At 41.8% G+C, this 12,262-nt stretch overlaps 1 protein-coding gene across 1 annotated transcript in view; it reads right to left on the minus strand.

The window, feature by feature from the left end:
* LOC138525808 (serine-rich adhesin for platelets-like) overlaps positions 1–12,262 on the minus strand; it is a 351,204-nt gene that overhangs the window by 318,511 nt on the left and 20,431 nt on the right. Inside the window, exon 2 of the mRNA XM_069636018.1 lies at positions 2,032–9,561. Within this exon, the coding sequence (XP_069492119.1) occupies positions 2,032–9,561 (7,530 nt within the window). The remainder of the gene's footprint in view (positions 1–2,031; positions 9,562–12,262) is intronic.

Below are 12,262 nucleotides of genomic sequence, written 5' to 3' on the forward strand. Positions count from 1 at the left end.
GCAGGCCCTGTCATACATATAAATAATATATATATATATATATATATATATATATATATATATATATATATATATATATATATAGTTATATACTATTAGTATGATGCTCTAGTGTGCCAATAAAATATATATGTATTTTATTGTACAGTACTTGCCACTTATGAGGCGGCATGGATGAAAGTAGGCATGTTGGAGGTCCAGGGTAGTAAAGACAGTTGGCATATAGTCTCCAACTATATTGTATGGTTTGGAAGCATTGGAGAAGACTATTGAAACTTAGTTTGCCCGTTCCAGTTCAATATATACGCCTAGAGCTGGGGCTAATATGTTTGAAAGGTTATCTGTTGAAGAAGCGTGGGCTTTTACATCTAAAAATACATTCTACCCCACAATGTAGACTACTTTGTTTATTGGAAAATAGAACGTGTACTAATGACAGCTTTGAGAGATTAACAGAATCACTATTTAAGACTGTAGGATGGTCTCCTGATTATACAAGAAAGACTCCTTATGAGAAACTGAGGCGTCTATCAATAAGGAAAATTAAAATCTGGATTGGTCCTGCAACTGTGAGTATCTTGAAACACGCCATAGTCACACATATGTGATTGGAGTATCTCATAAGGATCTGCAGGCCCAACAATATTTAAGAAAGTGCCCAAACCTACGGGTCAGATTCTTTCGATTGTGACTGCACACCAACCAGTTACCATTTTTGGCGCTGATTGGCGCACAATTAAAACTCACAATGAATGAAAGATACTGCAGAATTTGTAAGAAGCCGACATCCTGGAAACCCCCCGACATGTACTTACAGACCGTTCCGTTTTAGAATCAGAATATTTGACAATTTTGGGCCACCAAGCACATGAATACGATGGATCAAAAGTGATCCATTTTGGAAATATTGTTTGAACACAGAGTGCCAGGGGATACACATTGCCCTGTACCAATTGTGGACTCGAAATGAAAAAAGACTTAAAGAAGTCTCACCGGGTGTGATCTAGTACTATAAAGCAGTATTCAAATGTATCAAATGTAAATAGCTGACTGTGCAAAAAGGTAAAGTGTGATCAACCATGGTAGATTAATGGTTTTAATAGGATTGTATGTTTTAGAGTATTAATGATTTTAAGTGAGTTCCTGTTAAATTTATTACAAGACCCAAAGATGTAAACTGATATTAGATAATGGGGATGTAGAGTAGTACATATTTTAGTAAATGATAATTTGATGAGTTATAGGATGTGATTTGATCATGTTGTGTGAATGATGTATACTGAGAGAGTAGTAACATTCACGGTGAACATGTGAAAAGTAGACGTGTAGACGTGCAACTTATTTATGAAACTAAACAAATACATTTTATAATATTAATATAGTGAAATATGGAGATTTAACAAAATTGAGGTGGTTCTGAAGTGTCTGGATTACTGCCAAGGAGGCGACGCAATATCAGATCTGTATCCCGGACCTACTGGCCTTTCAGATGGACAGGCCTCTGAAAACCTCAAGATTCCCCTTGGCTCCAGTGCCTCTATAAGGCAAGGTACAGCCAGGAAGACACTTGTGCTCAGGATTCCAAAAGAGTTGGTTTATATTGCATAACACAGTGGTCTAGTGCACAGTCAGTAGAGAGAGTCCCCTGGCTGAGTGGAGAGAGGCTGGAACAAATGAGTAGACTCAATGCCAGAGAGCTTGTGAGAAATATTGGTTGCGACTATGGCAATATATGACGGTTTGTGACCAGGAAAAAAATGGTCAGGAAGAGATCAAGCATGCAGAAAATGGCCCTTTTATGTCAAGAAGAAACAAGCACTGGAAAAGACAAAGGGGTTGGCTTTGAGTATTTAAATGGTAAACACATTTCCCATTAGGGCTTTACTGAGTACTGAGTAAATGAAAAAATCCAGTGCTATAGAATTTGCGAATACATTTAATAGTTAGGCATTATGCTATCACATGTTTCAAAATGCATTGTCAGGGAAGGAATTATTGACCATGATAACATGCTAACAATTGCTAACTTACCTGGCATACTCATTGAGGATGGTGTGGTTGTCCCAAATGGAGTATTCCTTGTTGTGGAAATTGACTCATCTGTGGCGGGACTTGGTCTCTCAGGAATAGAGGTTGATAAACGGTTTGAAGTTTCACTGGCTGCACTCTCAGTCTTAGTGCTGTCAGTTGGACTAGCAGCAATAGTTATTAGTTTGGATGTCTCTTCAGTAGCACTTGTTTCATTTGCTGGCTTGCTGGATTGGGAAAGAGTGCTTCCAGAAACTGTTGATTCAATGGTTGTGCTCTGCATCGACACTGAGACCATCTCCACTGTGTTCATTTCATTAGAAGTAACTGTTGCCGAGTGGGTTGTAATGTCTGAGGTTGCACTTGGCATGGTTTGATCACTACTGAACAGAACGTTTGTTGTAGTTTCTGCTTTAGATTCAGTTGATTGAAATCTGGTTCCAGATAATGGCAGCTCGGATGTTTCAGAACGGTTATTATTTTCGGTTCTATGTAAGCTATTTTCACTTGATGGAGGTTGCGATGAGATTTCGGACGTCTCTTGTTCAGTTGTCAATACAAGTGGAGGTGTAATGGCTGAATTAGTAGCACTCTCTGTATGTGTGGTTATTGCAGTCGAAGCTTTGCTGAATGTTGATTCTGATAAAGGAGCTGAGCTAACTTCCTGTGCAGTGTTCCCGGAAACAGTACTGGACTCTACAATTGTTGACGTCATTGATTCAAAGGAAGACGAGGTAATGGTTGTTCCAGGGGCAGTTGTTTCAGCTGTATTTTTAACAATGGCACTTAATTCTTCAGTGAAAGAAGATGTCTGATCACTAGTTTCAGTATGTGAAATTGTTTCTTGGGATGAGGGTTTGCTGATAGAACTTTCTGAAGTTTTACTGTTTGTATTCACAGACTTAGTGCTGTCAATAGGACTAGCAGCACTTGACATGACTTTAGTTGTCTCTTCATTTGTACTTGTTTCACGATCTGCATTTGTGGATTGGGAAAAAGTGCTTCCAGGAACTGTTGGTGATTGGACAGTTGTGCTGTGCATTGATACTGAGACCGCCTCCAAAGTACTAATTTCATCAAAGGTAACAGTAGTAGAGTAGACCATAATGTCAGATGTTGCACTTGGTGTGGTTTGATCACTGCTGGATGCAATGAGTGTTGTAGCCTCTGCTTTAGATTCAGTTGTACAAAATGTGGTTCCAGGTGATGGCAGCTCAGCTGTTTCGGATCGGTTATTATCTTCGGTTGTATGTAAGCTATTTTCACTTGATGGAGTTTGTGAAGAGATTTCTGACGTCTCTTGTTCAGTCGTCAATACAAGTGGACCTGTAATAGATGAAAGAGTAGCACTCTCTATATGTGTGTTTATTTCAGTTGAAGCTTTACTGAATGTTGATACTGATAAAGGAACTGAGCTATTTTCCTGTGCAGTGCTCCAGGGAACAGTACTGGACTCTACAATTGTTGACAACATAGATACAAAGGCAGAAGAGGTCATGCTTGTTCCAGGGGCAGTTGTTTCAGCTGTACTTTTAACATCTGTACTTAATTCTTTAGTGAAAGAAGATGTCTGATCACTAGTTTCAGTATTTGAAAACGTTTCTTGGGATGAGGGTGTGCTGATAGAATTTTCTGAAGTTTCACTGTCTGTATACTCAGACTTAGTGCTGTCAATAGGACTAGCAGCACTTGACATTAATTTAGTTGTCAATTCAGTGGAGCTTGTTTCATGAGCAGCTTTTGTGGACTGGGGAAAGGTGCTACCAGGAACTGTTGGTGATTGGACAGTTGTGCTGTGCATTGATACTGAGACTGCCTCCAAAGTACTAATTTCATCAGAGGTAACAGTAGTAGAGTAGACCATAATTTCAGGTGTTGTACTTGGTGTGGGTTGATCACTGCTGGAAGCAATTTGTGGTGTAGCTTCTGGTTTAGATTCAGTTGATTGAAATGTGGTTCCAGATAATGGCAGCTCAGATGTTTCAGAACGGTTATTATCTTCGGTTGTACGTAAGCTATTTTCACTTGATGGAGTTTGTGAAGAGATTTCTGACGTCTCCTGTTCAGTTGTCAATACAAGTGGACCTGTAATGGCTGAAAGAACAGCACTCTCTGTATGTGTGGGTATTGCAGTTGAAGCTTTGCTGAATGTTGCTTCTGACAAAGGATCTAAGCTACCTTCCTGTGCAGTGTTCTCGGGAACAGAACTGGACGCTACAATTGTTGACGTCATTGATTCAAAGGCAGATGAGAAAATGGTTGTTCCACGGGCAGTTGTTTCAGCTGTACTTTTAACAACAGCACTGAATTCTTCAGTGAAAGAAGATGTCTGATCACTAGTTTCAGTATTTGAAAACGTTTCTTCGGATGAGGGTGTGCTGATAGAACTTTCTGAAGTTTCACTGTCTGTACTCTCAGAATTAGTGCTGTCAATAGGACTAGCAGCACTTGGCATGAGTTTAGTTGTCTCTTCATTTGTACTTGTTTCACGATCTGCATTTGTGGATTGGGAAAAAGTGCTACCAGGAACTGTTGGTGATTGAGCAGTTGTGCTGTGCATTGATACTGAGACCGCCTCCAAAGTACTAATTTCATCAGAGGTAACAGTAGTAGAGTAGACCATAATTTCAGATGTTGCACTTGGTGTGGTTTGATCACTGCTGGATGCAATTTGTGTTGTAGCTTCTGGTTTAGATTCAGTTGATTGAAATGTGGTTCCAGATGATGGCAGCTCAGCTGTTTCAGATAGGTTATTATCTTCGGTTGTACGTAAGCTATTTTCACTTGATGGACTTTGTGAAGAGATTTCTGACATCTCCTGTTCAGTTGTCAATACAACTGGATTTGTAATGGATGAAAGTGTAGCATTCTCTGTATGTGTGGGTATTGCAGTTGCAGCTTTGCTGTATGTTGATTCTGATAAAGGATCTGAGCTAACTTCCTGTGCAGTGTTCCCGGGAACAGTACTGGACTCTACAATTGTTGACGTCATTGATTCAAAGGCAGATGAGGTAATGGTTGTTCCAGGGACAGTTGTTTCAGCTGTACTTTTAACAACGGCACTTAATTCTTCAGTGAAAGAAGATGTCTGATCACTAGTTTCAGTATTTGAAATCGTTTCTTGGGATGAGGGTGTGCTGATAGAATATTCTGAAGTTTCACTGTCTGTACTATCAGACTTAGTGCTGTCAATGGGACTAGCAGCACTTGACATGAGTTTAGTTGTCTCTTCATTTGTACTTGTTTCACGAGCTGCATTTGTGGATTGGGAAAAAGTACTACCAGGAACTGTTGGTGATTGGACAGTTGTGCTGTGCATTGATATTGACACTGCCTCCAAAGTACTAATTTCATCAGAGGTAACAGGAGTTGAGTAGACCATAATGTCAGATGCTGCACTTGGTGTGGTTTGATCACTGCTGGATGCAATGAGTGTTGTAGTTTCTGCTTTAGGTTCAGTTGTATGAAATGTGGTTCCAGGTGATGGCAGCTCAGATGTTTCAGATCGGTAATTATCTTCAGTTCTATGTAAGGTATTTTCACTTGATGGAGGTTGTGATGAGATTCCTGACACCTCCTGTTCAGTTGTCAATACAAGTGGACCTGTAATGGCTGAAAGAACAGCACTCTCTGTATGTGTGGTTATTGCAGTTGAAGCGTTACTGGCTGTTGATTCTGATAAAGGAACTGAGCTAACTTCCTGTGCAGTGCTCCCAGGAACAGTACTGGACTCTACAATTGTTGACATCATTGATTCAAAGGCAGATGAGGTAATGGTTATTCCAGGAGCAGTTGTTTCAACTGTGCTTTTAACACCAGAACTTAATTCTTCAGTGAGAGAAGGTGTCTGATCACTTGTTTCAGTATTTAAAGTAGTTTCTTGGGATGAGGGTGTACTGATAGAACTTTCTGAAGTTTCACTGTCTGTGCCCTCAGACTTAGTGCTGTCAATAGGACTAGCAGCACTTGACATGAGTTTAGTTGTCTCTTCATTTGTGCTTGTTTCAAAATCTGCATTTGTGGATTGGGAAAAAGTGCTTCCAGGAACTGTTGATGATTCGATGGTTGTGTGCTGCATCGACACTGAGACCATCTCCAATGTGCTCATTTCAGTAGAGGTAACTGTTGCTGAGTGGATTGTAATGTCTGAGGTTGCACTTGGCATGGTTTGATCACTACTGAACAGAACGCTTGTTGTAGTTTCTGCTTTAGATTCAGTTGTATGAAATGTGGTTCCAGATGATGGCAGCTCAACTGTTGCAGATCGGTTATTATCTTCGGTTGTACGTAAGCTATTTTCACTTGATGGAGTTTGTGAAGAGATTTCTGACGTCTCCTGTTCAGTTGTCAATACAAGTGGACCTGTAATGGCTGAAAGAACAGCACTCTCCGTATGTGTGGTTATTGCAGTTGAAGCTTTGCTGAATGTTGATTCTGATAAAGGATCTGAGCTAACTTCCTGTGCAGTGTTCCCGGGAACAGTACTGGACTCTACAATTGTTGACGTCATTGATTCAAAGGCAGTTGAGATAATGGTTGTTCCAGGGGCAGTTGTTTCAGCTGTACTTTTAACAATGTCACTTAATTCTTCAGTGAAAGAAGATGTCTGATCACTAGTTTCAGTATTTGAAATTGTTTCTTGGGATGAGGGTGTGCTGATAGAACTTTCAGAAGTTTCACTGTTTGTATTCACAGACTTAGTGCTGTCAATAGGACTAGCAGCACTTGACATGATTTTAGTTGTCTCTTCATTTGTACTTGTTTCATGAGCTGCATTTGTGGATTGGGAAAAAGGGCTTCCAGGAACTGTTGGTGATTGGACAGTTGTGCTGTGCATTGATACTGAGACCGCCTCCAAAGTACTAATTTCATCAGAGGTAACAGTATTAGAGTAGACCATAATGTCAGATGTTGCGCTTGGTGTGGTTTGATCACTGCTGGATTCAATGTGTGTTGTAGTTTCTGCTTTAGGTTCAGTTGTATGAAATGTGGTTCCAGGTGATGGCAGCTCAGCTGTTTCAGATCGGTTATTATCTTCAGCTGTACGTAAGCTATTTTCACTTGGTGGAGTTTGTGAAGAGATTTCTGACGTCTTCTGTTCAGTTGTCAATACAAGTGGACCTGTAATGGCTGAAAGAACAGCACTCTCTGTATGTGTGGTTATTGCAGTTGAAGCTTTACTGACTGTTGATTCTGATAAAGGAGCTGAGCTAACTTCCTGTGCAGTTCTCGGGGGAACAGTACTGGACTCTACAATTGTTGACTGCCTTGATACAAAGGCAGATGAGGTACTGGTTATTCCAGGGGCAGGTGTTTCATCTGTACTTTTAACAACAGTACTTAATTCTTCAGTGAGAGAAGGTGTCTGATCACTAGTTTCAGTATTTGAAATCATTTCTTGGGATGAGGGTGTGCTGATAGAACTTTCTGAAGTTTCACTGTTTGTATTCACAGACTTAGTGCTGTCAATAGTACTAGCAGCACTTGACATGAGTTTAATTGTCTCTTCATTTGTACTTATTTCACTAGCTGCATTTGTCGATTGGGGAAAAGTGCTTCCAGGAGCTATTGAAGATTCAACAGTTGTGCTCTGCAGCAATAGTGAGACCGCCTCCAAAGTACTCAGTTCATTAGAGCTAACAGTAGCTGAGTAGATTGTAATGTCTGAGGTTGCACTTGGTGTGGTTTGATCACTGCTGAACAGAATGTTTGTTGTAGATTCTGCTTTAGATCCAGTTATATGTAATGTGGTTCCAGGTGATGGCAGCTCTGCTGTTTCAGATTGGTGTTTACCTTCAGTTGTATTTAAGCTATTTTCACTTGATCGAGGTTGTGAAGAGTTTTCTGATGTATTGTGTTCAGTGGTTGATGAAAGAGTGGCACTCTCCGTATGTGTGGTTATTGCAGTTGAAGCTTTGCTGAAAGTTGATTCTGGTAAAGGAGCTGAACTAGCCTCCAGTGAAGTGCTCCCAGGAACAGTACTTGCCTCTGCAATAGTTGACTCCATTGATGAGAATGATGATGAACAAATGGAGGATTCAGGGGAAGGTGTTCCAGATGTGCTTTTAATAACTGTATTTAATCCTTCTGTGAAAGGAGATGTCTGATCAGTAGTTTCAGTATTTGAAATAGTTTCTTGTGGTGAGGGTGCACTGATAGAACTTTCCGAAGTTTCACTTGCTGTACTCTCAGACGTACTGTTGTCAGTAGGACTGCCAGCACTTAGCATAGGATTGGTTGTCTCTTCACTTGAACTTGCTTCATGAGCTGATTTTGTGGATTGGGGAAAGGAGGTTCTTCCAGGAACTGTTGTGCTCTGCCTCGATACTGACACCGCCTCCAAAGTGCTTAGTTCATCAGAGGTAACAGTAGCAGAGTAGACAGTAATGTCAGAGGATACACTTGGTGTGGTTTGATCCCTGCTGGATGCAATATTTGTTGCAGTTTCTGCTTTAGATTCCGTTGTATGAAATGTGGTTCCAGATGATGGTACTTCTGTCGTTTGAGACTGGTTCTTTTCTTCTGTTGTAGGCAGACTATTTTCACTTAATGGAGGTTGTGAAGAGCTTTCTGCATTCTCTTGGTCCGTTGTCAACATAAGTGGACCTGTGGTTGATAAAAGAGTGGCACTCTCCGTATGTGTGGTTATTGCAGTTGAAGGTTTGCTGAATGTTGATTCTGTTAAAGGAACTGAACTAGCCTCTAGTGAAGTGCTCCTAGGAACAGTACTGGACCCTGCAATAGTTGACTGTATTGGCGAGAAGGATGATGAGGAAATTGATGTTTCAGGGCCAGGTGTTTCAGCTGTACTTGCAATAACTGTACTTAATTTCTCAGTAAACGGAGATGTCTGATCACTAGTTTCAGTATGTGCAATTTCTTGGGATGAGGTTGTACTGGTAGAACGTTTTGACGTTTCCATGGCTGCACTCTCAGTCTTAGTGCTGTCAGTTGGACTAGCAGCATTCAACATAGGATTGTCTGTCTCTTCATTTGTACTTGTTTCTTGAGCTCCTTTCGTGGATTGGGAAAACGTGCCTCCAGCAACTTTTGAGGTTTCAACAGTTGTGCTCTGCATCAATACCGAGACCACCCCCAAAGTACTAATTCGATCAGAGGTAACAATAGTAGAGTAGACAGTAATGTCTGAGGTTGCACTTGCTGTGATTATATCAGTACTGAATGCAGTGTTTGTTCTAGTTTCGGCTTCAGAGTCCGCTGCATGCAATGTTGTTCCAGGGGATGGCAGCGCTGTAGTTTCAGATAGTTCCTTTTCTGCTTCCGTTGTATATGTTCTGTTTTCACTTTTCACACTTGTTGAGGTAACTTCTGGTGTCTCCTGATCAGTACTTAATAGAAGTGAACTCGTAATGCTTAAGAGAGCTGCACTTCCTGAATCTTTGGGCATTATAGCTGAGGATGGACTGAATGTTGATTCCGATGAAGGAGCTGAGCCTTCTTCCTGTGCAGTGCTCGTAAGCAAAGTCCCAGACTCAGATGTCGGCATCGTCATGTCCGTAGGTGCGAAAAGATCTACAAACACAAGACACATTTGGAATGCTCATTAAAGCGTCTTAACATTTCTGCACATTTGGCCTGCTCAACATAGATTCAACTTTACAATTGCTTTTCAACTTTGAGAAAACTCACTATTTTTTATTACAAATAGGTTTTCTCACTGAGATAATTAAGAAGATAGAAGCATATATGTTTCAGTAAAATATGGGTGCAGACCTTCAAATATCACTTTAAAATGTTCCAATTAACTGTTAATTAGTTAAATGCTATATTAACTGACATACATTGCAGAGATATTGACTTAATAGTCTTGAAATATGACCTTGCTTTAAATCCAATGGCTCTGCTAAAATCGATACGATATTCCACTATGAGAGCCATGGAAATACCTTGGTAGCTATGATTGAGCAAGTTATTTTTTCCATCTTGGACAGAAGATAATTTGGCCCACACACCATTGCAACGATTCAACTGCTATTCGCCCCCGGTGCAGGGCGTTCCGCCAATCAGGTGGCTGGAACAGCAGGCGAGAATACACAATCCCCTCCCGCTGTCCTAGACACCCGAGGCCCTTCCCCGGGTGGCGCTTTTTTTTAGGCAACATGGAGCGTCTCCCTGTTGCTTCCCCACACCCTCCACTTACTTTTCGGACCGCAGCATTCTCCCGGCAGCTCCTCCCGTCTGGCCGCCATCGGGAGATCGGCTACGCTAGCAGCACGGATCTCTCGATGGAAAATCAAGAAAGCCATTCGCAAACTGGGCGAACCCCGGGGTGTGAATGGCTTTCAAACCCTGCCAGGAGGGCAGATATGGCCTTTAACGGCCCACAGCCCGAGCTGAGGACCTTGCTTCACTCGGGCCTGCCTTACCTCGGGCTGGTGGGCCATTAAAGGCCATGCCGCCATCCTGGAAGGTCAATAAAACCATATTCTAATATTTATGGAATACTAGATCTGGTGAAGTGTTCCACTAGCTTTGTTCAGAGTGATGTCTGGTGCAGAAGATATGGTATGCTATAGTCCTTTGCTTTTGCATTGTGCCAAATCACCACCGTAGTTACTTTCGATACATGTGCAACATAGATGAGACATAGATACTTGTGATGGACCTGAATATTAGAGGTTCATGTGAACCACTTTGAGATACTCAATGCACACAAAGGTGTCTTAATAAGTAACACCAGTAAATACTTGACGTCTTGAAAAGCCTAAAGTTGAAAAGGGAAAACAGGAGCTGCTGTAAGAAGGCCTGAATGGAATGGATGCATTACTTTCAGGTACAGACTCCAGTTCATACGGAGCTGCATATAAATGCAGCATGTGCTTTGTTTATGAAATGACCCGGAAAATCAACCTCATAACATTAAACTTTAATGGTGAAAGGGGCTTGAACGTTGTGCCCCATCGAACTTTGCATCTCTGAATTAAGCAATATGACCCGAGCGGCCTATCGTTAACGAAGGCCTGGGGCATTACCTGAGTCGGTACTGCCCTGCCGCTCAGGTCACATTGCTTCTAGTACCCCGGCCCGCAAGGTTTGCGTGACCGGGGCACTAAAAGCATTTTTTTCTGTCCCGAAACGTTTCTGGACAGAAAAAATCAAATTAATAAAAAGACCAAGAAAATGGCCGCAGGGAAAGGGAAAACGGAGTCTGTTTTCCCTTTCCATGGTGGCCATCAGGAGCGGACGCGCTGGAAACAGAACTGTTTTCGGCGCGTCTGCTCCCGAAAAAAAAGGAGAAGAAGGTAAGTGGGGTTGGAAGGGCAGAAGGGAGGGAGGGAAACAAAAAACTGAAAAAAAACATACCTGCGTCCCCGGCGGGGGGCGATGGAAGCCTCCAGCCGTGTGGAGCGCAGAGCGGGGATGGCCACGCTTCGAGCTTCCTCATTGGCTGAGGATCTGCTACGGCCCCCGCCATGGGCAAGGAGGCTGGAATCCCGGCCGAGAATCGAGGGATTCTTGGCCGGGTAACGGCCCGGCGAGTGCCATTCGGAATGCATGTTGCATTAGTGATACTCATTATATAAAGAATAATACATCCATATATCTCACAGAGCATAAGGACTTGTAGTTTAAACAATGCATTTCACTATCATCAAGTAAATGGTAATCATTTGATGGACCTCAAATGGATGAAAGCCTTTCTCTGAGCTTCCAGGTTTGGGACCTTTGAGCTGAAGGGTCTTTAAATAAAGGTACTGTCATTTTCAAAGCCAGCTGGTATTTTCTTCGTATTTTGTTGGTATGAATTGACAGGCAGGCACAGGTGATCCACAACACATATTTATGATTGTCAATAATATTATTTACATATGTCTTTGTGTATTCTAAAGACACACCAGGAATGTACTCTCCCACAGGACGACAGTCCCTGTTCCATGTCTTGTGCTGCATTCATTGTGTCTCAAAAGCACTGGAAGAATTCAAATGCAAATTGCTGTTTGTTAAGCCATGCAGCGGTCTCCTACTGAGAGGGATTCTGCAAGTGCCGCTCTTTACATTAAGGCCGTGATTCACAGAAGCGCTTTATAATGGCACAAATTCCCATGGGAAAACGTTCTGTGAATCAGGCCCTAAATGTCTGCAGTTGCCGAACAGAGCTTCCTCCAAGAAGGGGGAAGGCGAACCATTTTGTGATTTGATAGAAGTTTTTAAAGACACAATAAGCGAGTGATTTGCCATTGTAATCTCAGGCGAGATATATTTAGTGCCACGT

Source organism: Ambystoma mexicanum, chromosome 7p, assembly GCF_040938575.1.
Source record: "Ambystoma mexicanum isolate Mex_15411 chromosome 7p, UKY_AmexF1_1, whole genome shotgun sequence".
NCBI lineage: Eukaryota > Metazoa > Chordata > Amphibia > Caudata > Ambystomatidae > Ambystoma > Ambystoma mexicanum.